The 25,403-nt window shown below is 46.8% G+C and overlaps 1 protein-coding gene across 1 annotated transcript in view; it reads right to left on the reverse strand.

The window, feature by feature from the left end:
• PPP1R36 (protein phosphatase 1 regulatory subunit 36) overlaps window positions 1–25,403 on the reverse strand; it is a 35,003-nt gene that overhangs the window by 5,231 nt on the left and 4,369 nt on the right. Inside the window, exons 3-9 of the mRNA XM_044272533.1 lie at window positions 23,149–23,276; window positions 18,409–18,478; window positions 17,650–17,748; window positions 15,925–16,065; window positions 10,808–10,850; window positions 8,450–8,640; window positions 3,224–3,406 (exon numbers count right to left, since the gene is read on the reverse strand). Of these exons, the coding sequence (XP_044128468.1) occupies window positions 3,224–3,406; window positions 8,450–8,640; window positions 10,808–10,850; window positions 15,925–16,065; window positions 17,650–17,748; window positions 18,409–18,478; window positions 23,149–23,276 (855 nt within the window). The remainder of the gene's footprint in view (window positions 1–3,223; window positions 3,407–8,449; window positions 8,641–10,807; window positions 10,851–15,924; window positions 16,066–17,649; window positions 17,749–18,408; window positions 18,479–23,148; window positions 23,277–25,403) is intronic.

Raw genomic sequence — 25,403 nt, forward strand, 5'->3', positions numbered from 1 at the left:
GTAAATCAAAGAGGACCCGTCAACACGAAATACAACGAACTGAACTCAGAAATAGAAATTGAAACGTATAAATATTTTACAGAATTGTTTCCCTCAGAACTGTATATCAGTCTCGTCAGCTTCTAGAGTTCTCAGCCTCCAGAACGGACAGCCCCTTTAATTGCAATAGATTTCCTAAATGTCTATTTTCCTATTGAATATTACCCCTGTCACCAATGGCGGATTAGAGGGGTTGTCTGGGATCAAGAAAGAAATGAAGCAATGGTGGAAAATTGTACAAAATAATAAAAGAAGCATTACTTACCTATTAGATTCCCTGCCGTTCCAGCATTGCCGCTCAGGTGGTCCCGATCCTTGTTTGTAAAAGGGGTTATCCAACCCCGATAATGACCCCCCCCCCAGTGCCCGGACCCCTCGTATACATTATACTTACCTACTCCCCGGCACCCGTGACGCTCCAAATCCCTGCATGGCTGCCGCTCCATCTCCCCGTCGCGCGGATCAAAACATCCAGCGACGGGGGGGAGCAGCCAATAGCAGGCTGCGAAGGTGACCAGCCTCCCTAGAGTCATCCACAATGCTAGGGAGGCTCATCCCCGTTGCAGGCTGCTATTGGCTGCTCCCTCCCCACTATGTGTTGATCCGAGCGACGGGGAGATACAGCAGCGTATGCGGAGCGACACGGGTGCTGTGGAGCAGGTAAGTATAATGTATACGAGGGGCTGGGGTATGGGGAGGATCATTTTAGGGGTTGAAGAACCCCTTTAATGTCACAGGTACAATTCTCGGGGGAGAGGGGTTGAAGAAATGATCATTCTTGCGATTGTTCATTGAAACCCTCTCTAATAGAGTTATACTGCTTGCCGGCAGCACATCAGTGGTTTACAAAGCGACCCCTCTGTAAACTAACAGAAAAAGCAGATTGTCAGTGGGAGAGACCCTGCAAATGAAGGTCTTCCACTGTTGGCCATAGACTACCTGCAGCTGTCACTAGAGGGAGGACGCTGTATAAGGATTTATACAGCTGCCACTGTGTGTTCAGTGCTACCTGTATGGAGCGCCCCCTAGTGGTGGCTGCCTGCTGCCAGAATCAAATAATTACCGTATTTTTCGCCTTATAAAACGCACCGGCCCATAAGACGCACCTAGGTTTTAGAGGAGGACAATAAGAAAAAAATATTTTTCATTATACCTCAGATCAGACCTCAGCTAACAGCCAAATCAGGCCCCCAATGTTAATAAGACCCCAACAAGACCTCAGATCAGACCCACAACCAGACCTCAGCTCAGACCCCAATGTTAATAATGGTCCTTTCACACTAGCGTTCGGGGCTCCGCTTGCGAGTTCCGTTTGAAGGCTCTCACAAGCGGCCCCGAACGGATCCGTCCAGCCCTAATGCATTCTGAGTGGATGCGGATCCGCTCAGAATGCATCAGTATGGCACCGTCTGTCCTCCGCTCAGCAGGCGGACACCCAAACGCTGCTTGCAGCGTTCGGGTGTCCGCCTGGCCACGCGGAGCTAAACAGATCCGTCCAGACTTACAATGCAAGTCAATGGGGACGGATCCGTTTGAAGTTGACACAATATGGCTCAATCTTCAAACGGATCCGTCCCCCATTGACTTTCAATGTAAAGTCTGGACGGATCCGTCTGAGCAACTTTCACATTTAGAATTTTTTCTAAAATATAATGCAGATGGATCCGTTCTGAACGGATCCCATCATCTGCATTATATGAGCGGATCCGTCTGTGCAGACACCAGACGGATCCGCTCTGAGACCCCAACAAGACCTCAGATCAGACCCACAACCAGACCTTAGCTCAGACCCCAATGTGAATGACCCCCAATTAGACCTCAGACCCCAATCAGACCTCATATCAGCCCCCAGAAGCCCCTACTGCCTCTCATTCTAGCCCCCATCAGCCCCCATTGCCTCTCATATTGGGCCCCAGCAGCGCTGGGCAGAACCAGCGTGCGCAGAGCGCCCTCACACTGTGCGCAGCCACTGCACAGCCGACAGCAGGTCCTCCTGTATTAATGAGCACTTCCATAATGGAAACGCTCATTAGTATTCGCCCCATAAGTGTCACGGTCATATTGGCGTTTGACCGTGACGCGATTGCCGTGCAGACTGCTTGCCAGGGGCAACATGTAGTTTATAGTTTACATGTGCACTTCCCCTTTAAAGTGTGCCTCCCTGCTGTTTGGTGAGCAAGGGGTTAATCTTCTGGCTAGTGGGGATTAAGGTGTTTCCTGGGTGTGGCTGCAAGCTTGATATAAACATGTGGCTTGCTGGCTGGGTGCAGTGGTACTACAGCCTTGCTTGGTGTTGGAGCTTTGCTCCTTGCCTGGGTGATTCTGCCCAGTCCGTGAGGGCCACCTTAGGGAACATAAATTGTCCTCCCTTTTGTACCCTCCTTGTACCTTTACCCTCTCTTGTTGTATGTGTGGTGTGGGTTTTTGTTCTGGGTGTGTGTAGCGTTTTGCTGGTTGTTACATGTCTGGGCTGTTGTTGGTGTTGGTCCCTGCATGTATGCTATACGTTACCCTGTATGTTGAAACCTCCAAAAGGGGGCTGGTTTCCTGGAGGGGTAATCTATATGTCTGGATGCAGTGCTGCCTGGGGCTGCCGTGCACCTTGCTGTATGGGGCCCAGGCAGTATCAGGTGTGCTGGATACCTGTGTGCGGTGTTGTTTGTACGGAGTCCTGTTTGGCGTGTGGGCTCCTGTACTTATGCACGGGTTCCAGTCGTGGTGGCAGCGGCAGGTAAGCGTGTTGTCTGGTGATCTTACCTGCCGATCCAGATGCTTCATATGGTCATTTCCCATACTAGGCAGCTGGAGACTCCGGTTCGTCTGAGTCCCTGAGGAACCAGTTGTCTCCTATTCCTGACCCCTATGCCAGGGACCATCAGGGTCAGCAGGATCCAGGTTCCAGTGCATGAGCCCTCCCACCTTCAGGGTTTGCTCATGAGGTCGGGAGATCAGGGTCAGGATTAGGGCGGCTGTAGGTTGTGGCCTGCTCCCTTCATTGTTGTCTGGCCTAGTAACAGTTCCCACTATACGGTGGGGAGTTTCCCCCACTCGCCACCGTGACAATAAGACACTTTTGGGGGGAAAATGCATCTTATGGGGTGAAAAATATGGTACTTATCAAGCCAGAAGAACAGAGATTGCCAAATACAGCTGCATACATAAACTTGCATGATTAACTGCTCACCAGGCCGGGATGTTGTAATCCTGAAGCTCTTCCATATCCAGGTGTTCAGTGCATCTCGGGTGAAGTTCATGTTGCTGGAATAAGTACTGAGATCTTTCCTTGGGAGTTGGAATCAAGGAGCTGAGCACAGGGGAGCGCTGGGTGATGATCTTCTTTACGGGAGGTCGTTTGGCATTAGCTTTCCTGTTCCAAAAATGATATCAGTCTGTTATAAATTCAGTATACATGAACAATAAAATGCAAAACTCTATCATCATCTCAGTATTTCTACAATATGACTTGGTGCTGAAATTCTGAGATAGATATTAAGGCAAAATAAGTCAGTAATATTATGCAAGACAGGAGGCAAACAGGATTAGGACTGTAGGACCAGTTGGATATAGCGCCATGCTTGTCTATGAGCTGAAGTTGGTATTGCAGCCCTACTCTAGTAATGTGAATGGGGCTGAGCTGCAATACCAATTACAGCCCATGGACAAGAGAGACGTTTTCTAATCTCATCCCCTTTAACCGTAGAGAGACTCCTGCCTAAAATGTAGACAGTGTGAACTTATACTGCGCCAAATTGCTCACTCTGGCTGAGGCTGGATGATAAATTTGGTGCAGGGTTACAACACTTCTGCCTAACTTTACACCAACCATTAGGATGCATAATTTGCACACAAATTTTGTTGCAATTTTCGCGCACATAGTCGCATCTTAAAGGGAACTGGTCAGCACATCCCTCAGTATTAAAAGAAGAGCACTGGCAGATTCCCTCTGTTCTGCTGATTGAAATGTTTCTGCCTCATTAAAATCTGTGGCTCCATTGCAGAGAAGTCACAACTATTCTGATATGCAAATGAGCTCTTTGGTGCAACCAAGGCAGCACCCTTGCACCTCATTGCACAAAAAATGCTGTCCTACAGTACCTTGAAAAAAGTATTCATACCCCTTTTTCAAATTTTTTCACTTTACACCCATAAAGTTAATTGTCTTTCATTGGGATTTTATGTGATAGACCAACACAAAGTAGCAAGTATGTGCGAAGTGAAAAGAAAATGATACTTGGTTTTCAATATTTTTAATATATTTTTTATATATAAAATCCTGGAAAGAGTGGCGTGCATTTGTATTCAGGCCCGCCTGAGTTAATACTTTGTAGGACGACCTTTCGATGCAATTACAGGTGCAAGTCTTTTGGGGTTTTCTAGAGGCTGAAATTTCTGCCCATTCTTCTTTGCAAAATAGCTTGTGCTCAGTCACATTAGATGGAGAGCGTCTGTGAACAGCAATTTTCAAGCTTTGCAACAGCTTTGGGATTTAGGTCTGGACTGACTGGGCCATTCTAACACATGAATATGCTCTGATCTAAACCATTCCATTGTAGCTCTGGCTGTATGTTTAGGGTCTTCCTGCTGGAAGATGAACCTCCGCCACAGTCTCAGGTCTTTTGTAGCCTCTACCAGGTTTCCCTCCAGGATTACCCTGTATTTAGCTCCATCCATCTTTACATAAACTCTTCCCAGCTTCCCTGTTCCTGCTGAAGAAAAGCAGCCCCACAGTATGATGCTGCCACCACCATGTTTCACGTTGGGGATGGTGTGTTCAGGGTGATGTGCAGTGTTAGTTTTCCACCACACAGAGAGTTTTGCATTTAGGCCAAAAAGTTCAACTTTGGTCTCATCTGACCAGAGCACCTTCTTCCACGTTTGCTGTGTCCCCTACATGGCTTTTGGCAAACTGCAAACTTCTTATAGTTAGTTTTCAAAAATGGGTTTCTTCTTGCCGCTCTTCCATAAAGGTCAGATTTGTGGAGTACACAACTAATAGTTGTCCTGTGGACAGTTTCTCCCACTTGAGCTGTGGATCTCTGTAGAGTCATCATGCAGCTCTTGGCTGCTTCTCTAATTAGTGCTCTCCTAATTAGTGCCATGTCATGTCAGGTTTGCAGTTGTGCCATACACCTTCCATTTTCGGATCATGGATTAAACAGTGCTCCGAGAGATGTTCAGAGTTTGGGATATTTTTTTTCTAACCTAACCCTGCTTTACATTTCTCCACTACTTTATCCCTGACCTGTCTGGTGTGTTCCTTGATTTTTATGATGCTGTTTCATCACTAATGTTTCCTAACAAACCTCTGAGGCCTTCACGGAACAGCAGTAGCTATACTGAGAATAAATTACACACAGTTGGACTCTATTTACTAATTAGGTGACTTTGGAAGGCAATTAATCACATTGGATTTCATTTAGAGTACAGGGGGCTGAATACAGATACACATCCTACTTTTAAGATGATTATTTATAAAAAAAAATTGAAAACCATGTATCATTTTCTTTTCACATCACACATACTTGCTACTTTGTGTTGATCTATCACATAAAATCCCAATAAAAATAAATTTAAGTTTGTGCGTGTAACATGAAAAAATGTGGAAAAGTTCAAGGGGTGTGAATACTTTTTCAAGGCACTGTATATCATGAATAGCAGCACCGCCCCTCCCCAGCTGTGAGTGACAGGGTCAAGCTGGCGATGTAATCCCGTCTGGCCCTGTTCTTGTGCATTTGCCTTTGCTTCGTGAATTGGCGCGTGCACAGTACAGCCCTGGTGCTTGACAGCCCTGGTGCTGTACTGTGCATGCGCCAATTCCCAATGCGATGACACATGCGAAAGAACACAGGGCCAGACGAGATTACATTGCCAGCCTGGTTTGTCACTCGCAGCTGGGGAGGGTGGAGGGGGCAGTGCTATCCACGATACAGGGCAGAGCTTTTTGTGCGATAAGGTGCAATGGTGCCACCCTCGTTGCACCAAAGAAGCTAATTTGCATATCAGAATAGACAGGATTTCTCTGCAATGGAGCCACAGATCTGAATGGGGGCAAAAACGTTTGAATCAGCAGAACAGAGGGAATCGTACAGTGCTCCATATATCTGAGGTTTGTGCTGACAGATTAATTTTAAGCTACACCCTTTCCTACTAAACCACGCCACTTTCCCCATGGCAAGGTAAGTGCTGTGGTTTATTCTTTGTGTCACCTTTTATTCATAAATAGTTCTAAAAGCCAAAATTCCAGGTGCAATGACATTAGTAAATGTGGACCATTAACTGTAAGCAGGCTATAGGTACAGTGGGTGTGCACTCGTAAGTGATCATTTATTAATACCATAAATCACATCATACATCTGAGCCTGCGGTATCACAGCTGGATGCTCAGGGTCTGGCTCCAGTATTTCTGCAGCTGCATACCTCATGTTCTGTGAGAGGTTCAGTCTCTATCCAAATGCATTAGACTACCATATGGCATGGTGTCCTGTGATAAGCATGCAGTGTGCAAAAATATATTGCTTCTCCGGACCCTGGATAAGACCAGCAGAAGGAGGAACTCCATTATCATGGGGCAAGGAATGATGCTCTTCTGATACACCACACACTGTTACAGGCAGTGGGCGTGGAACTACAGTGTCAAACGAACAGATTTGACTTGGGGCTACTCCTAAGGGTGTTATCCTGGCAGTCCTCTGGTCTTTACCCTTTAACCCCTATACAAGGATCTAGACTTCGCTGCAGGGGAACCACCAGGTCTCTACCTCCCAGAGTAATCTCTGTGGGGTCGACAGCTGACCCATGTGGGACAAGAGACACTAGTGCGAAGGGTCAGTCAAAATCATAGTCAGGGACAGGCAGAGGTCAGGGAAGGCAGAGTACAAGCATTCTGAAAAACAGTTCAAGGTTAGGGGAGGAAGGTGGCAGCTCAGGATCAGTATGAAGATCAGGCAGGGGTCAGGTCAGGCAGCGAAGGTTCAAATCTGGGAAACAAGCAGTAGGCGGTATACAGGCAGACAGGACAGCTTTGCAGGACACTAGCGGATTTGAACCTATTGCTCAGGCACCTTTCCACAGGGGAAGTTGCTTTAAGCACCCTGAGTTCGCCAGTCATTGGCTAATGATGCCGCGCACGCGCACTTTGACGGCCAAGGTGGGGGCGTGCATATGCTCCCTATGGGTGTCACGGCTGAGGATGGGGAAAACCCTCAGCCGTGCGATGACAGAAGATGGTAGTCATGACTCGGCCAGGAAGACAGAATTAGGGAGCAGGTCACCTCCTATTGCTTCCCTAATCTGACCCTAACTCCTAGCGACATGAGCCGACCTTGAAGGTATGAGGACTCATGCTCTGGAACCTCGGGTCCCTACTAACCCTCCGCAGGTCCCTAGGCTAGGAGCTGGGTAGACTACCTGTTCCTCCTGGACATGGAGAAATAGGAGTCTAAAGATGGCCAAACTATAAAGAAAGGGGAACAGGAACAGTCATATGGCAATGGCAGGTAAGTGCAACATACACACACACCTAACAGAGAGGTTGCTAGGTGCAACCGCATGAACATTGCCGCAAGCTGCCTAGCACCAGCTCAGGCTGCTATACTGCGACAATCCCAAAAGACTTGTTGCCCGCGGCAACCACAAGTGAGGCAACACACTAGGGGCCCTCACCTGTGGTTGAACAACTAAACCAAACCGCAGGCAACCGCATACGGTTCAGGAGTCACGACCAAGACCATGGCTGTGACAATGGGCAGAGCGAGAGTGGCTGAGCAGGCAACCAGGCTACAGGGAAATGACAGAGCTACCCCAGGAGACGGGCCTGCCAGGAAGAACAAGAAAGTAGTTCATTTATTCGGTGACTAGATCATTTATATGGCACGTAAAATCAACTTTTGTCAGCAGCACATAGTCCTGTATAAACAGGGATCTGCTGCTGACAAACAATCAATCAATCTGTATGAAGATGAATGATCATAGCAGCGATTGTTCATCCCCATCCTATACAAAGGGAATGATTGCTGCATGTAAATGCAGCTCACACAAATACATAATTTTCGAGAATGGACAGTTCTTTCCTGATAGTTGCACTGTGTGTCGACCCATGTAAATGAGCCCTAAACGTATGCTGACACCATTGACCAGTATTGCCGTATACCAGTATTACATGATATATCGCTCCTGCTCCCCCAAACACACGAATGCACGGCTTAGTCAAGCATGCATGTTTTGTAAATGGTGCGAAGGCGGCAGCCAGATTCCTATACCAGACAAAAGACAACTTCCCCTTATCTCCTCCGAGAATCTTCCACCGGGGGAGAGTTCGGGAGGCCCCATACAAATTGAGAGGTTGGCCTGCAGCACCATATTTGGTGAGTCCGGACAGCATTTCTCTAATGCATATGGTAGTGTCTTGTACCTGTCTTCAGCATATGTAGCCATCTTTTTCTTATTCCCAGACAGGTTTCTGCTTGGCGTCGTATCTTTCAGCCGAAGGGCAGGATTAAAATTGTTGGTACGCAGCATTCTGCCAACCTCTTCCTGAATTGCTTCCAGCTTCTTGCGCCTGAACACCACCCAGGCAACTTGAATGCAGAAACTATATAAACACTGCAAGGAACAAACACAATGAGCGTACTTGGGCTAAATCATGAAAACGAATTCAAAGCAACCGGTCCCACCCCGTACAGGAACTGGAATCTGATCGGCCATTGTTAGAAGGCTTTCATACAGGGTCATACATAAAGCCATGTGGATCCTCTGGGGTCCTTGGAGGCGGGCCATATCTGGTTGGTCCAACCCCTTTATTGATGGTGAGAACCAATGCAGGATGCCCCGCCTCAGAGGAGCTACATTAATATCAGACAAGGGGATGGCGAATTTGCCCAAGAGTCAAATTATAGGGCCGGAAAAGGGGACATGATCTGGGGATCTTTATTATCTAGGGACCTCTAAAATCCCACTCTGAGGGACTCTAACTACAAGTATCTGATGTTTGACTTGAAATACTGGGACTGGGCTGTGTCACTATTACATTACTGGGCTATATCACTATTATTTCACTGCTCTGTATCACTATTATTTCACTGGGCCTTATCACTGTTATATCACTGGGCCGGATCACTATTATTTCACTGGACTGTATCACTGATATCACTGGGCCGGATCACTATTATTTCACTGGACTGTATCACTGATATAACTGTGCTAGATCACTATTATTTCACTGGACTGTATCACTGATATAACTGTGCTAGATCACTATTATTTCACTGGACTCACTATCATTTCACTGGGCTGTATCACTATTATATTGCTGGGCTGTATCACTATTACACCACTGGGCTGTATCAGTATTATAACCCTGGGCTGCATCACTATTTTTTCACTGGACTGTATCACTGATATCACTGGGCTGGATCACTATTATTTCACTGGACTCACTATCATTTCACTGGGCTGTATCACTATTATATTGCTGGGCAGTGTGACTATTACACCACTGGGCTGTATCAGTATTATAACCCTGGGCTGTATCAGTATTATAACCCTGGGCTGTATCAGTATTATAACCCTGGGCTGTATTACTATTACATCACTGGGCTGTATCACTAGTGTGGTATTATTAGTGTACTCTGTGGCATTATTATTTAGGCACTATATAGCTCTGGTATTTTGGCATTGCACTGGCACAGTAGCACTATTTGGTGGTATTATTTTGACAAGTTACCACTATTTTTTGTGACTGTGCTTATTTTAATACATTACAGGTGAATACATTTTTAGCTTTCAATGTCTATTGGATTTCCCGATCTAGTTTCCCTATACCTCCTTCCAAAAAGGGAGGGGCGCTCACACAGATATTTGCCTAGAGGCCTCCATTGTAACTTGAAGTTGAGAAAGGCCTGAATGTGGAGTATCTCTACCTATCTATCATCTGTATCTATCTATCTAATATCTATGTAATATCTATCTATCTATCCTCTATCTATATGTATCTATCTATCTATTCAGGAATGTGGCAAGGCCAGTCTAAAAACACAACTAAATCTGTCGCAAGTGGCATTTTAAAAGTTGCAAACACAATATATGCCAAAATAGTGGCGCGGGCAGATGATAAATCTCTCCCTATATCTGTGAGGATGCATTATGATAAGTTATCTAAATATTAAAGCTATTTATGATGGGAATAACAATTTTACATACCAGTAATTTACTGAATTGTGGTACTGAATCTAAAGCCTGTATTACACTGGCCGATTATATTACACTGGCCGATGCTCGTTAGCGATAATCTGCCTTTGCAATACTGCCACCGATTACCCAATGAAGTAGCAAACGCTCATTCGTCGGCCAATTGCAGGTTTAAAAATCATTGCTTGCCGGCGGAAGATCGTGCCATCTAATCACGCTCAATGATTCAGTGTGGGAACGAACGATGGCATTAGCGATCACTGCTCCCCATACTGTGGAGGGGATCGCTGCCTGTAATAGCGGTCTCCTCCACGGATGAGCAGGAACTCTTCCCTCAGGACAATGGCCTGTTACATCGCTGGATCTAATACAGCCCTAGGACTGGCCTGCAAAATGTGAGAGGAAAAGTTCTGCTCATACACGATGGATTATTCATCCTCTGGGATGACGCCAGGTGAGATGATCACAATCTGACAGAATCAAGACCATTCCTGCCCGGAGCCGACTGCAGTAGATGATTAGTGGTTACTGATATTGGATTCCGGTTTCCATCAGCCATGACAGGTAAGAGCAGGAGCAGTACCTCAAAGAATCGGCGGTCCCTCAGAGTGGCCGACGCTCTGCCCCTGGAATAGAGAGATAGGAATAATAGTTACCCCATGGACTAAGGTCTGTATTACACCAACAGACTATCTGACCAATATCTGTCCAATCAGACCAATAGTTGGTGTGTAATAGGCCATCTGACCAATGACTGGCCAGAAAAACTGTCAGATAATCTGTTGGTGTAATACAGGATTTAGCAGATAGTTTATTTATTTATTTATTTACTTGTTTATATAGCAGTGACATATTCCTCAGCGATGTACAGACATTATCACCACGCTCTGTCCCAAGTGGGGCTGATAGTCTAAGGCTGCATTCAGACGACTGTATTTTTCTGGGTCCACATCCGTTCCCCAATTTTGCAGAAACGGGTGCGCATCCGTACTTCCATCTCGCAGCCCCGCAAAAAAAAAGATAGATCATGTCCTAGTGTTGCCCGCAGTTGCAGACAAGAATAGGCATTTCTATCGTTGGGCTGGACGTGTGCGCTCCGCTAACTGCGCAACTCACGCGGCCGATATCCATGTTTTGCGGATCTGCAATTTGCAGACTGCAAAAGACATACAGTCGTGTGAATGTACCCTTAGTTCTCTATCAGTATGTCATTGGAGTCAATGTATAGTGTCATATCATTTCTATCATTACTATTAAAGGGGTTGGCCCACCTCACACATTGGTGGCATATAATGGCATATAAGCAGGGTATGTCACCAATGTCAGATAGGTGCGGGTCGCACCTCCAAAGTGAACAAGGGCTCACTGCAGAAGCGCATCCACCCTCCATTAAAGGGGTTATCCCATGACTAATGTAAAAAATGAACAAAAGACATCATATAGTACAAGACAACCTCTTTCTAACAAAGCTAGAACCAGCCCTGTGCCTCACATGGATCCAGAGATCTCCCCATTCATTGCTCTGCTAGATTTATATCAAGCTGACAGCTCAGGGGGCGTGTCTTTTCTGCTGCAGCTAAGGGGCGTGGCCAGTCTCTCCCTATCACAGCTCAAGGGGAGTGTCTTTTCCGCTGCAGCTAAGGGGGCGTGTCTCAGCTCTCCCTATCACAGCTCAGGAGGCAGTTGGAGGATGGAACTGAGCATGTGCGGCCATCTCAGTGAGCAGGACAAAGAAATAAGAAAAATAACAAGCAGCAGGTGGCGCTATACAGATATATTTTATTGAATAACTCAGTGGCTATGCAAAATTTTTATTTACATGCAATTACAAAAGTATTCAGAGCCAGGTGCTAGTCTGCAAACTGTAGAATATTTTTCGTGGGACAACCCCTTTAACTTCTTTGGGTGCCAAAAAGTAGTCGAGCACCGGCCTGGCTATTTCTGGGAGTCCCATAGAGGTGAATGGACAGGTGGTCGCTCTTGTGCGGTGAGCCCTTGAGCACTTTGGAGGTGGGACCTGCACCTATCTGACATGATATGTCACCAACGTGTGAGGTAGACTAATCCCTTTAATAGTAATGATAGAAGTGGTATAACACTACCGCTCAGCTCTTTTCGGAACTCCCATAGAATAAAACAGAGAGCACGCCACCTCTGTGCTGTGCGCTCTCCTTCGCTTTGGGGGCTATGTTCTACAGATAGGTGTGGATCCCCTTAGGTGAAAGTTTGATCCTCGCCTTTACAAGTGATAACCTAGCCTCAGGATAGGCGTTCACTATCTGATCGGCGGGTTTCCAACACCCCGGAACCCCCACTAATGAGCCGTTTCAGAGTAGCGCCAGAACTTCACAGCGCCATCTATTGTGTAGTGGACGGAGCTGGTTACTGCAGTGTTGCTTGCATTGATGTGAATGGGGGCAGCTCTGCAGTTACCAGCTCCGTCCACTGCACAACAGATGGCGCTGTGCAGTTCCAGTGCTGACTTCTGGTGCTGGAACTGAAGAACAGGAAATCGGCGGGTGTCAGATCCCCTACGATGAGATAGGCCATCCCTTGTAAAGGAGTGGACAACCCCTTTAATCCAGTCAGGGGCACAGCTATTGGGGGTATGTAGGCAGCAGCGTTATCTGGGTCCTAGGGCCTGGAGAGGGAACCCAAAACCTGTCTGCCAAATAATGAGATGCGATTATTATAAATGGCGCGTGGCCGATGGGGGGGCCACGTTACAGATTTGACATTGTGGCCCCGGAGCAATGCAGAAAAAGGTGCGGTGTAGAGGAAGACATCTGCCAGGGCTTGTCTCACGAAAACTGCTGAGTAAAAACCTCTCAGCAAAAACGAAGCTCTGCTAAGAGTCTCCAACCCAAGGCCTTTTCTAGTAGGAAGGTATTCACTGCCATCAGTGCCAAAACTAAAAGTAAACCCTACACGACAGCGAACAAAGACGCTACCCGCCCCGCGTCCTTAAATGATCCCAGTTTGGCCGCTGCGCAAGTATGCAAATAGTTAACTAACACTGGTGAGCAAAATGCCAGTAAAATAAGTTCTCAATAGAGCTGCCAAAGCAAAGAAAATGGATAATACACAGATTCAGATGGCTGAGCATACAAGATTGACAAAAGATGCTGTGTAGTTATAGGATGAGTCATCGGGCACATCACGAAAAATCTACATAAGTCACGCCATGCTACCTCAAATCCCGTATATAAGGGGGTATCCCCCCTTAAAGGGTCTTTCTGGCAGTACAATATTGATGACCTATCCCCTGAGTGGTGGGGGTCCAACTCTCAGCACCCCCAATGATCGGCTGTTTGAAGAGGGTGCGGTGCTCCGATGAGTGCTGTGGCCTCCAAGCACAGCGCCGTCCATTGTATAGTGGCTGCACTTGGTATTGCAGCCCAGAACCATTCACTTGAACGGGACTAAGCTGCACATAGGCCATGCGACCGATGGACATGATGTCACTGTCCTCACCGGCCTCTTCAAATTGCTAATTTTCAGGGGGTTCCAGGAACCAATCAGATATTGATGACTTGTCCTGAGGGTAGGTCATCCAAATTGCACTTCTGGAAAACCCCTTTAAAAGCATTGCTTCCATGGAAGAGTACCTACAATAGCACACGGAGACCACGTGGCTTGTTCTAAGTAGTTAGACAAAAAAGAATGGGTTAAGCAGCACTCCAGGTCCCAATCTGGGGACAGTTGCCAGTAGAAAAATAGATAAGTCGGTGCCCGCAGATGGGGATCCTGGCTGGGGGTCCCATACGGTTACAAATAGATACAAAATCCACAGCACTCCTCAGTTTTGGTGAAAAAGCCGGTTACTTTATTGGTAACAGCAGCAAATGGATATCCATTTGCTGCTGTTACCAATAAAGTAACCGGCTTTTTCACCAAAACTGAGGAGTGCTGTGGATTTTGTATCTATTTGTTCTAAGTAGTTACACCGCCTTTATGTACCGCAGTGCTGCGCAGTCTCGGTGCACATGGCTCTGCCAAGTGCATGTGTCCTTCAAGAGGTTTTCTCTTCATTAGGCCCTTCTAAGAGATATTGAGATGACAGAGAGGGGTCCCTTGCTTGGGACAACCCTCTATTAGTCACATAATCCAGTGATTAAAAAGATAAGAACAAGTAACATGACCTCACATGGAGCCAGAGACTGCAGGACCTGGTCGGCGTTATGAAAATCACACTGCGCAGGCGCCAATTACTCATACTACCGCGAGAGGTGTAATTCGCCTTGCTAACATAGGAGACCACAACAAGCATGGCCGAATAAGCAGAAAACGTAACTGCGCAGATTCATGCCCATACATGATGCGGACGCCTCTACACATCCCCTGACCGCAGCACATGATCGCCGCGAATATTATCCATGGCATCCTGGTATAGAGCGATGGGCTAAATACAGAGAGGGGGTAAACAGTGGACCACCACCGTCACCCACTCTCAAACACACCCACCTATAGCGCTCTGATAAGGCACTAGCGGCTAAAGCTGCCATAAATATCCAGCTCAATATATAACGGGGGTCAGTATAAGGAGCCAGGGGGCCCAGTGTCCTCCCAGGGACCAACCTGACAGAGGGCACAGCGCCCTATTAGGATAAGGGAAATACAGGTGTCACCTTTGTGCAGCCCCGATCCCCCATCCACTCCCTGGACAATACGACCCTAATATTAATGAGAGGCATCCAACATCAGGGGGCATAAATTATACCCATAGAGTGGTTCAATATCAATCACCCCATGTCGAAAAGACGGCATGCGGGGGATCAAAAGTGATCCACCACTCTATCTAAACAATTAAGTAATAAGGCCATTATAGAATGTAGGATCCCAGGTTATGTTGGCACTGTGGTATTATAGTGAGAGATTATTATGTAATCACCTCATCTAATCCTGTATGCTATAAGAGCACAGTTGTTTGCACATGTCACTGGACAAAGGCTCCATAGAGAGAGCTGGAACCTTGCTGTCACATGGCTTCATAAATCACCCGCTTTTTTTATGAATTATTGGAGTGCTGCCTTCTCTTTTCTCAAGATGACGAGCAAGACCTTGGTCGCCGGTCTTTTGAAGGAATTTGCACCTCTATTTGCTGTTTGTGTGCTGCTCTTTACTTTTTTTGTTTAGATAGACAGACAGACAGACAGACAGATAGATAGATAGATAGATAGATAGATAGATAGATAGATATTTGCTTGATAAAGACAGCAATAAGCTGTTGAAACGTACCCTGATTTTGGGTCCAATAAATCATCAACTTTTGAATTGATTTGGAGTGCTGCTGGCTATTTTTCACTTCTAGATAGATAGATAGCTAGACAGACAGACAGACAGATAGACAGATAGATAGGTGAATAGATATGAGATAGATATTAGATAGATAGATAGATATAGAATAGGTGGATAGATAGACAGATATTAGATAGATCGATAGATAGATGAATAGATATGAGATAGATATATAGATATTAGATAGATAGATAGATAGGTGAATAGATATGAGATAGATAGATAGATAGTTAATAGATAGATAGTTAATAGATAGATAGATAGATAGATAGATAGATAGATAGATTAGATAATTACTCTTTTAAAACTTTACTGGGAAATGGTTTTTACAGAATATCTATTGGTAATTCCCAACCCTCATTACTGGAGCCACCCCAGGCCTATAATCTCAGGATATCATACTTTCCGCACGCCAGATGATGCTGCTTGTCCATCCCCTCTCCAAGTACAAGAATGGAGTACTTAAAGGCGAGGTGCTTCATTGCGGCCTCCACGGTCTTGTTGATGGCCGCCATCTCCTCTTCTTCTAGAACCTTTGGTCGCCTAGGAACACACATAACCAGGGGATTATTATCATAGTACAGGACATACACGTAATATAATAATAATGATTATGTACACACTGTATGTCACTTAGAGGATATATCCACTGTTGAACACAATTTTAAATATAAAATGATTTCAAATAAAAAACTGAGTAACTTTATAAACACATTACATTACTTATCTTGTACTATCGAGTTACAGCCTGCATTATACTCCAGAGCTGCACTCACTATTCTGCTGGTGGAATCACTGTGTACATACATTACTTATCCTGAGCTACATCCTGTATTATACTCCAGAGCTGCACTCACTATTCTGCTGGTGCAGTCACTGTGTACATACAATACTGATCCTGTACTGATCCTGAGTTACATCCTGTATTATACTCCAGAGCTGCACTCACTATTCTGCTGGTGGAATCACTGTGTACATACATTACTTATCCTGTACTGATCCTGAGCTACATCCTGTATTATTCTCCAGAGCTGCACTCACTATTCTGCTGGTGCAGTCACCGTGTACATACATTACTGATCCTGAGTTACATCCTGTATTATACTCCAGAGCTGCACTCACTATTCTGCTGGTGCAGTCACTGTGTACATACAATACTGATCCTGTACTGATCCTGAGTTACATCCTGTATTATTCTCCAGAGCTGCACTCACTATTCTGCTGGTACAGTCCCTGTGTTCATACAATACATTACTGATCCTGTACTGATCCTGAGTTACATCCTGTATTATTCTCCAGAGCTGCACTCACTATTCTGCTGGTGCAGTCACTGTGTACATACAGTACATTACTGATCCTGAGTTACATCCTGTATTATACTCCAGAGCTGCACTCACTATTCTGCTGGTGCAGTCACTGTGTACATACATTACTGATCCTGTATTGATCCTGAGTTACATCCTGTATTATTCTACAGAGCTGCACTCACTATTCTGCGTGTGCAGTCCCTGTGTTCATACAATACATTACTGATCCTGTACTGATCCTGAGTTACATCCTGTATTATACTCCAGAGCTGCACTCACTATTCTGCTGGTGCAGTCACTGTGTACATACATTACTGATCCTGTACTGATCCTGAGTTACATCCTGTATTATACTCCAGAGCTGCACTCACTATTCTGCGTGTGCAGTCACTGTGTTCATACAATACATTACTGATCCTGTACTGATCCTGAGTTACATCCTGTATTATACTCCAGAGCTGCACTCACTATTCTGCTGGTGCAGTCACTGTGTACATACATTACTGATCCTGTACTGATCCTGAGTTACATCCTGTATTATACTCCAGAGCTGCACTCACTATTCTGCGTGTGCAGTCACTGTGTTCATACAATACATTACTGATCCTGTCCAGTCAATGCCGGCAGTTTGAGACGAAAGGAATGGTAACAACCAGTTATCAATTCTTCATCAATATTCAGGAGGAATAACAGAGGAACAGCACATGCAGAGTTATGAGCAAGGGTACGTCTGGAAACAAGGGCGCATAATTATACGAAACCCAGGACAACATTTCACAACTTTTCATCTCATAAAACGTTCTTACATGGAAACACTTACGGCAGTAAAGATTTGGGCTGCTTGCCACGTGACTGTTTCACCAAAAAGCAGTATAAGTAATTAATCAAAGCCATGAGGAAATCGTCAAGTTGCTGAGATCTAAATAAAACAGAAAAAAAAAACATTACATTAATTTGGTTTATTAACCTGGAAGATACATTGTTGGAGGTTCCACTGGATGTATCTCCACAGGAAGATGTAATGCCCTTCTTCTGGATCCCTATATGTGAAGAATACGCGGTCATCAGAACCAGCAGTAGGGGGCAGCACAACACTAACCCACCTATTCAAAACTGACGCAAAACCTCAGCTACCCATGCATTGGGCTGATACAGATAGCACTGCTACCACCCATATACCACAAGGTACAATAGAAAAAAAAATTAGGATCCGTTACACGGACACCTACCTCCGCTCTTGGACAATACAGTAGCGTTGCAGCAGCTGGTCAGTGAGTGCTACGTCCTTTTCCAAGGCCAGTGATTTCATGTTCATCAGTCACATGGCCTACGTGCAACTCAGTCCCATTCAATTAAATGGGCCTGGATTGCAGTACCAAGCACGACCACTATACAATGTACGGCGCTGTGCTTGGTAAGCTGCGAAGAGGCTGCAGCGCTCACCGAAGCGCTGATTGGCGAAGGTGCCGCGAGTTGGACCCTCACCAAATCAGATACTGGTGCCCTATCCTGAGGATTGGCTATCAATGTTGTCCTTTTATATTGTGTCTTTATGTGTTTATTTGTGGATGTGACTTACCTGAGGATGCTGGAAAATCCAAAAGTCAAGCAAAGACGTTCTTGTTCTTCAATTAAGTTTAAAGCCACTCCTGGAAGACAGTGGATACATAAATAAGACGTGATCTCCAAAAATGTCTAAAATGGACTTTTACGTGAGCCTTAGGCCCCTTTCACACGGGTGAGTTTTCCTCGCGGATGCGATGCGTGAGTTGAACGCATTGCACCCGCACTGAATCCCGACCCATTCATTTCTATGGGGCTGTTCACATGAGCGGTGATTTCCACGCATCACTTGTGCGTTGCGTGAAAATCGCAGCATGCTCCTCTTTGTGCGTTTTTCACGAGGCCCCATAGAAGTGAATGGGGTTGCGTGAAAATCGCAAGCATCCGCAAGCAAGTGCGAATGCGGTGCGATATTCACTCGCGGTTGCTAGGAGACAATCGGGATGGAGACCCGATCATTATTATTTTCCCTTATAACATGGTTATAAGGGAAAATAATAGCATTCTGAATATAGAATGCGAAGTAAAATAGCGCTGGAGGGGTTAAAAAAACAACAACATTTAACTCACCTTAGTCCACTTGATCGTGCTGCCTGGCATCTCTTCTGTTTCCTTTGCTGAACAGTCACATGATCTTTTACCATGGTGATGGATCATGTGATGACGTCACCACAGGTCCTGTTCAGCAAAGGAGACAGAAGGAGATGCCGGCTGCGCGATCAAGTGGACTGGACTAAGGTGAGTTAAATTTTTTTAATTTATTTTTTAACCCCTCCAGCGCTATTTTACTATGCATTCTGTATTCAGAATGCTATTATTTTCCCTTATAACCATGTTATAAGGGAAAATAATACAATCTACAGAACACCGACCCCAAGCCCGAACTTCTGTGAAGAAGTTTGGGTTTGGGTACCAAACACGCGCAATTTTTCTCAAGCGAGTGCAAAACGCATTACAATGTTTTGCACTCGCGCGGAAAAATCGCGCGTGTTCCCGCAACGCACCCGCACATTTTCCCGCAACGTGTGAAAGAGGCCTTACAGTTACTAGATCAAGCCGTGAACCTTGTATTCCTCCACCCTGCGGTCAAGCATGTACCCCGCTGCTCCATTCAGTGGCCCACTTGCTGCTTGGCCAGGATTTAGACGCATTTATGAATTTCGACTTTCAGGCTACTTTCTCACTTGCGTTGTTGTTGCGTTTTAGATCTCAATACCCCAAAAAAAAAATGCTTCCGTTTGGTCCTCATGCATTCTGAATAGGAAGAGATCCGGTCAGTTTTGTGACTGGACACAAAACCGCTGCAAGCTACGGTTTTGTGTCCGGTCATAAAAAATAAAAAATAAATTAAAAAAAAAGGATCCGGCACTGAAAAGAATGTAAGTCAATGAGGAGCCTAAAAAAACGGAGCCATAAGTCTTTCAATGTATTTAGTGACGGATCCATTTTTTCCGTTTTGATTTCACACAACCGCATTCTAACAGAACGGATGCCTCCTCGCAAAATCAAAACGGATCCTTTTGATTACGGTATTGAGATCTTCCAGAATAAATAATGCAAGGGTGAAAGTAGCCCTAACCCACTGAAAAAGTTTTGGGCGGCCTCACTCCAGCCTCCAAATTGAGAAAAATCGTAAAGATGCAACAAATGTATCATGGTGGTGAGACAGTTTGATACATTTGTTGCAAATAATGGTAACATTGCCTCCAGCAAAAGCAGTGACTATAATAGATTCTTTATCCAATATTAATTCGAAAAGTCCTGCATTATACCATTTGGTCTGAAGGTGGCGCCGCAGCAGACACAATATGTCACCTTGATGACAGGACAAGCATAGCCCATTTCCCCTTTCTTTATGCAAATGTGGTGTCATATATTATTTGTGCCACATCCACGCGGTTTGCATTTTAATGGTCAGATGTCATTTTAACTCCGTGCGCTCCTGCTTCAGCTGATTTCCAATTAAGTCCAGTGTTATAGTGAAACAATGAAATGTCCCCCACAAGGGCTGCTATGACCATTCCTTTGTCCCCTAAGAGGGCTCTTATGGCCAATTCCCTTGTCCCCTAAATTGGCCGCTATGACCATGCTCTTGTCCCCTGAGAGGGTTGCTATTGCAGCGACCGGGCCACAGGGGCAACAGCTGATGGGGGTAGTAGTAGTTTAACTCACGGTTAGCAGAGCTCCCTGGGCCGGAGTTCAGTGAAGGGAAGGACAGCACCAGTTCCTTCGAGGCACACTCTGTTGTCCAGGGATTCCCGCGAGGTGTTGGGTGAGGTCCCCTTGGTGGAATAGGTTTTTCCACAATGTCCATAGAGGAATAGTATAGTCGCCGGCTGTGTCCAGGCACTTTAAGGCTTCTCCCGGTCACTGGTTCTTGTGGAGCCCATAAGCTAATGCTGCTTCTATCTCCACTAGACTTTCTCTATACCCATACATTGACTCTCTGGTCTGTGCTAGGTAACTGACCATGCCCTTGTCCCCTACGAGGGCTGCTATGGCCATTCCCTTGTCCCCATGAGGCTTCATATTGCCATTCCCTTGTCCCCATGAGGCTTCGTATGGCCATTCCCTTGTCCCCATGAGGCTTTGTATGGCCATTCCCTTGTCCCCATGAGGCTTTGTATGGCCATTCCCTTGTCCCCATGAGGCTTTGTATGGCCATTCCCTTGTCCCCATGAGGCTTCGTATGGCCATTCCCTTGTCCCCTACGAGGGCTGCTATGGCCATTCCCTTGTCCCCATGAGGCTTCATATGGCCATTCCCTTGTCCCCATGAGGCTTCGTATGGCCATTCCCTTGTCCCCATGAGGCTTCGTATGGCCATTCCCTTGTCCCCTACGAGGGCTGCTATAGCCATTCCCTTGTCCCCATGAGGCTTCATATGGCCATTCCCTTGTCCCCATGAGGCTTTGTATGGCCATTCCCTTGTCCCCATGAGGCTTTGTATGGCCATTCCCTTGTCCCCATGAGGCTTTGTATGGCCATTCCCTTGTCCCCATGAGGCTTCGTATGGCCATTCCTTTGTCCCCTACGAGGGCTGCTATGGCCATTCCCTTGTCCCCATGAGGCTTCGTATGGCCATTCCCTTGTCCCCATGAGGCTTCGTATGGACATTCATCGTCCCGTCAACAATGGACTTTATTATGCAGAGGTGCGCCTTGAAGCTACTGGGCCCCACTTGCTAAATCTATCAATGTTATGTGTAGTATTGGTCTCTTTATATGTGTCTGTCTTTTTGGGAACCCCCAGGCTCCATGGGCGTAGGAAGCGGGGGGGACGGATCCCCCCCAGGAAATAATACGGGGGGACAGGTTTGGTCAAATCCCCCCCAGCGGCAGTGTGCGGCGGCAGCGGCGGGGCAGGCACTGAGATGAGCGCTTCCATTGTGTAAGCGCTCATCTCCATAGTGATCTGACTGTTTGTATCGCGGTCCTCAGGACAGCGATACAAACAGAAGGCTGCAGAGGAGCAGGGCAGGGAGGTGTGTCCCTTTCCTGTTCCTCTGATAGACTGCCGGCACTACTAGGCCGGCAGCCTATCAGAGGCCGGCGTGATGACGTAATCGCGCCGCCTGAGCCGTACAGCGCTGGAGTCGGGACACAGGCCAGAAGAGGCCTGCATCGCATCGCTCCAAAGAGGTAAGTATAAGTGTTCATTATTATTTTTTAACTATATACAATACTTAGTTTTTTTTACTGGCACATAATGGGGGGGGGGGGGCTGGTTATTACTGGCACATAATGGGGGGGGCCCGGTTATTACTGGCACATAATGGGGGGGGGGGGCCGGTTATTACTGGCACATAATGGGGGGGGCAGTTATTACTGGCACATAATGGGGCCTGGGGGGGCCCTGTTATTACTGGCACATGATTGGGGAGGGGCCCTGTTATTACTGGGATATGATTGGGGGCCCTGTTATTACTGGCTGATGAGAGGCGCTGGGGGGGGGCTGATGAGAGGCGCTGGGGGCTGCTGGAAAGGCACTGGGGGCTGCTATGAGGCATGGGGCTCTTATCTGAGGTCTGATTGGGGGTAATTCATATTGGGGTCTGAGCTGAGGTGTGATCTGAGGTCTTATTAACATTGGGGATCTTATTGGGGCTGTTAGCTGAGGTCTGATTAACATTGGGGGTCTGATTGATGGTCTGACCTGAGGTGTAATGAAAAATATTTTTTTCTTATTGTGCCCACTTCCAGCCCGGAGCCCAGCTGCCCAGAGCACTGATCCGGAGCCAGCCAGCACCCCTGAGGCCAAGCCAGCCAGCACCCCTGAGGCCAAGCCTGCCAGCACCCCTGAGGCCAAGCCAGCCAGCACCCCTGAGGCCAAGCCAGCCAGCACCCCTGAGGCCAAGCCAGCCAGCACCCCTGAGGCCAAGCCTGCCAGCACCCCTGAGGCCAAGCCAGCCAGCACCCCTGAGGCCAAGCCAGCCAGCACCCCTGAGGCCAAGCCAGCCAGCACCCCTGAGGCCAAGCCAGCACCCCTGAGTCTTCAGAACTGTAAGTAAATTTTATATAAGGGGAGATTATTGTTTCAGCGGGGGGGGGGGGGATTTTTCACACAAAATTTAACAATATAAACAACTCGCAGTTTACTGAATCAGAATATACCCGGCGAGCAAAAATGCTGGCCCCCCCCCCCTGATTTTTGGGGATTCCTACACCCATGCCAGGCTCCAAGGTCAGGGTGCCACCGTAGCCTCCCCCACCTCTATACCTAGGCCCCAAGAAGCATGCACCATGTAGGACACTTACTCTTGACATCTTCTAGACTCACAAATTCATGTTGTCGCTTCTTCTGTCTGGGAGATTTCGTGATTCTGTCGGTGCTTCTTTCAGGGGATTTAGATCCATGTCCCCAGCGAAAGTAGGTGTCCGATCGTCTGCAAAAGTACGAGAACGGCATTGTACAACTAATGCAAAAAGGTGGCAGTCCTGTATGGGCGCTAACACAGAATATTGGATTCAATTTAGTTTGCATTACTGCTGGGTAACATCTTCTCAGCGGCGTCCACATTCAGATAGGACAAATGTGATTATGAAGAAGGAGGGGCACGCGGACCTTAAAGGGGTCATATACATCATATAGTACATGACCATTTCTTTCTAACAAAGCCAGAACCAGCCCTGTGTCATGTACTATACGATGTCTGATTTTCATTTTTTACATTAGTCATGGTATAACCCCTTTAAGACCTCTCAGGACCCAGGGTCGAGGTGCTAAAAGGCGACAATACACATTAGACAGAAGTAGGTTGATGAATGATCGTCCACTGAAGGATTGTTACGATGTCACCAGGGGTGCACCTAGCCTTTCTGCTATCTGAGGCGAAAACTGTAACGGCGCCCCCCCATGCCAATTTCTTAACCTAACCCCTTTGCCACAATGAAAGCGCTCATTGCCCATGGCCCTTTCCGCTGCCCCCCTCTTGCCCCTACCTGGTGCTGCCTGAAGCGATCGCCTCACCTGGCCTCATTGGTGGTGCACCCCTAAATGTCACAGCCGTACACACTTTAGTCCATATTGGCCATCACCTGTCACTCAAACTGGTCACGTGCAATGACATTGGTACGTGCTGGGGCCGGAAGTGCAGTGAAGACAGCCCAGGACACACAGAGCCAGAACCAGGGGCGTAGCTACTGTGGAAGCAGGGGAAGGTGGCTGCTATGGGGCCAGAACTCAGGAAGGGGCCCAGGAGGGGGGCAAATGGATTTATTTTAAGGACCCAGGGAGCGGTAAGTATGCTGCTCCTGGTCTTAGCTTTACTCACCGCTCCCTGGTCTTTTTCTCTGGGTGCTGCACTAAGTCCTACCAGTGCAGAGCCTCACGACGTGACGTACTGTGCGCAGGAGCGCACTATGACCTGACGCTGTGCGACGTCAGGTCACAGTGTAGTGCATGCCTATAGACAGTGCTGCATGAAAAGCAGAGGAGAGAAGAGAGGTGAGTATTTTGGGGGGTCCAGATTAAGATCTGCATAAAAGGGAATGCGGGAGGCACATTCAAAAGTTTGATGTGGGACCCCGTTAGTCGTAGTTACGCCAGAACCAAGCGGCCGGAAGCAGGTATGTATACAGGTCCCACTAGGTGGGGGGATTTAAAAAATATATATATACTTTATCCGGCAAACATTTGTTTAGGTTGAAATCATCTATTTCCATCAACTTTAGGTCTCATGCACACGAACGTATTTTCTTTCCGTGTCCGTTTTTTTGCGGAACCATTCATTTCAATGGGTCCCCCCCAAAAAAGGAAGTTACTCCGTGTGCATTCCGTTTCCGTATGTCCATATTTCCGTTCCACAAAAAACGGACCGTATACAGAACCATTCATTTCAATGGGTCTGCAAAAAAAACGGAAGGTACTCCGTGTGCATTCTGTTTCCATATGTCCATATTTCCGTTCCGAAAATAGAACATGTCCAATTATTGTCCGCATTACAGACAAGGATAGGACTGTTCTATTAGGGGCCAGCTGTTCTGTTCCGCAAAATAGGGAATGCACACGGACGTCATCTGTACTTTTTGCGGACCTGTTTTTTGCGGACCACAAATACATACGGTCGTGTGCATGAGCCCTTAGACTAATGTTTTTTTGGGTATTTAGTTATTGATGACCTATCCTTATGGGTCATATTGGGGGGGAGTCTAACACCCTGCACCCCCAGTTGTTTTGGGCAGCCACAGGAGTCAGAAACTATACAGTGGATGGAAGGCGCTCAACCCCATGTAGTTTCCGGCGCCAGTGTCCTGCGGCGCAGCTACTATTCACTTGAATGGGACTGCAGTACCCTGGCACGGCCACTACACAGCGGATGGAGCCTTCTGCTTCCGGTTCTGACCACAGTATAATTTCCAGCTCTAGCGACTACCCAAAATATTTGATTGGTGAGGGTGCAGGGTGTCAGACCCCCACCAATCTGAATGATCCCTTTGCATATCTCCTAATGGGTGACATGGACATCACGGGTGGTGGTGGGTGGCAGAGTCCATGGCAGGGTACAGCATGT

This window comes from Bufo gargarizans, chromosome 11, assembly GCF_014858855.1.
Source record: "Bufo gargarizans isolate SCDJY-AF-19 chromosome 11, ASM1485885v1, whole genome shotgun sequence".
Lineage (NCBI taxonomy): Eukaryota > Metazoa > Chordata > Amphibia > Anura > Bufonidae > Bufo > Bufo gargarizans.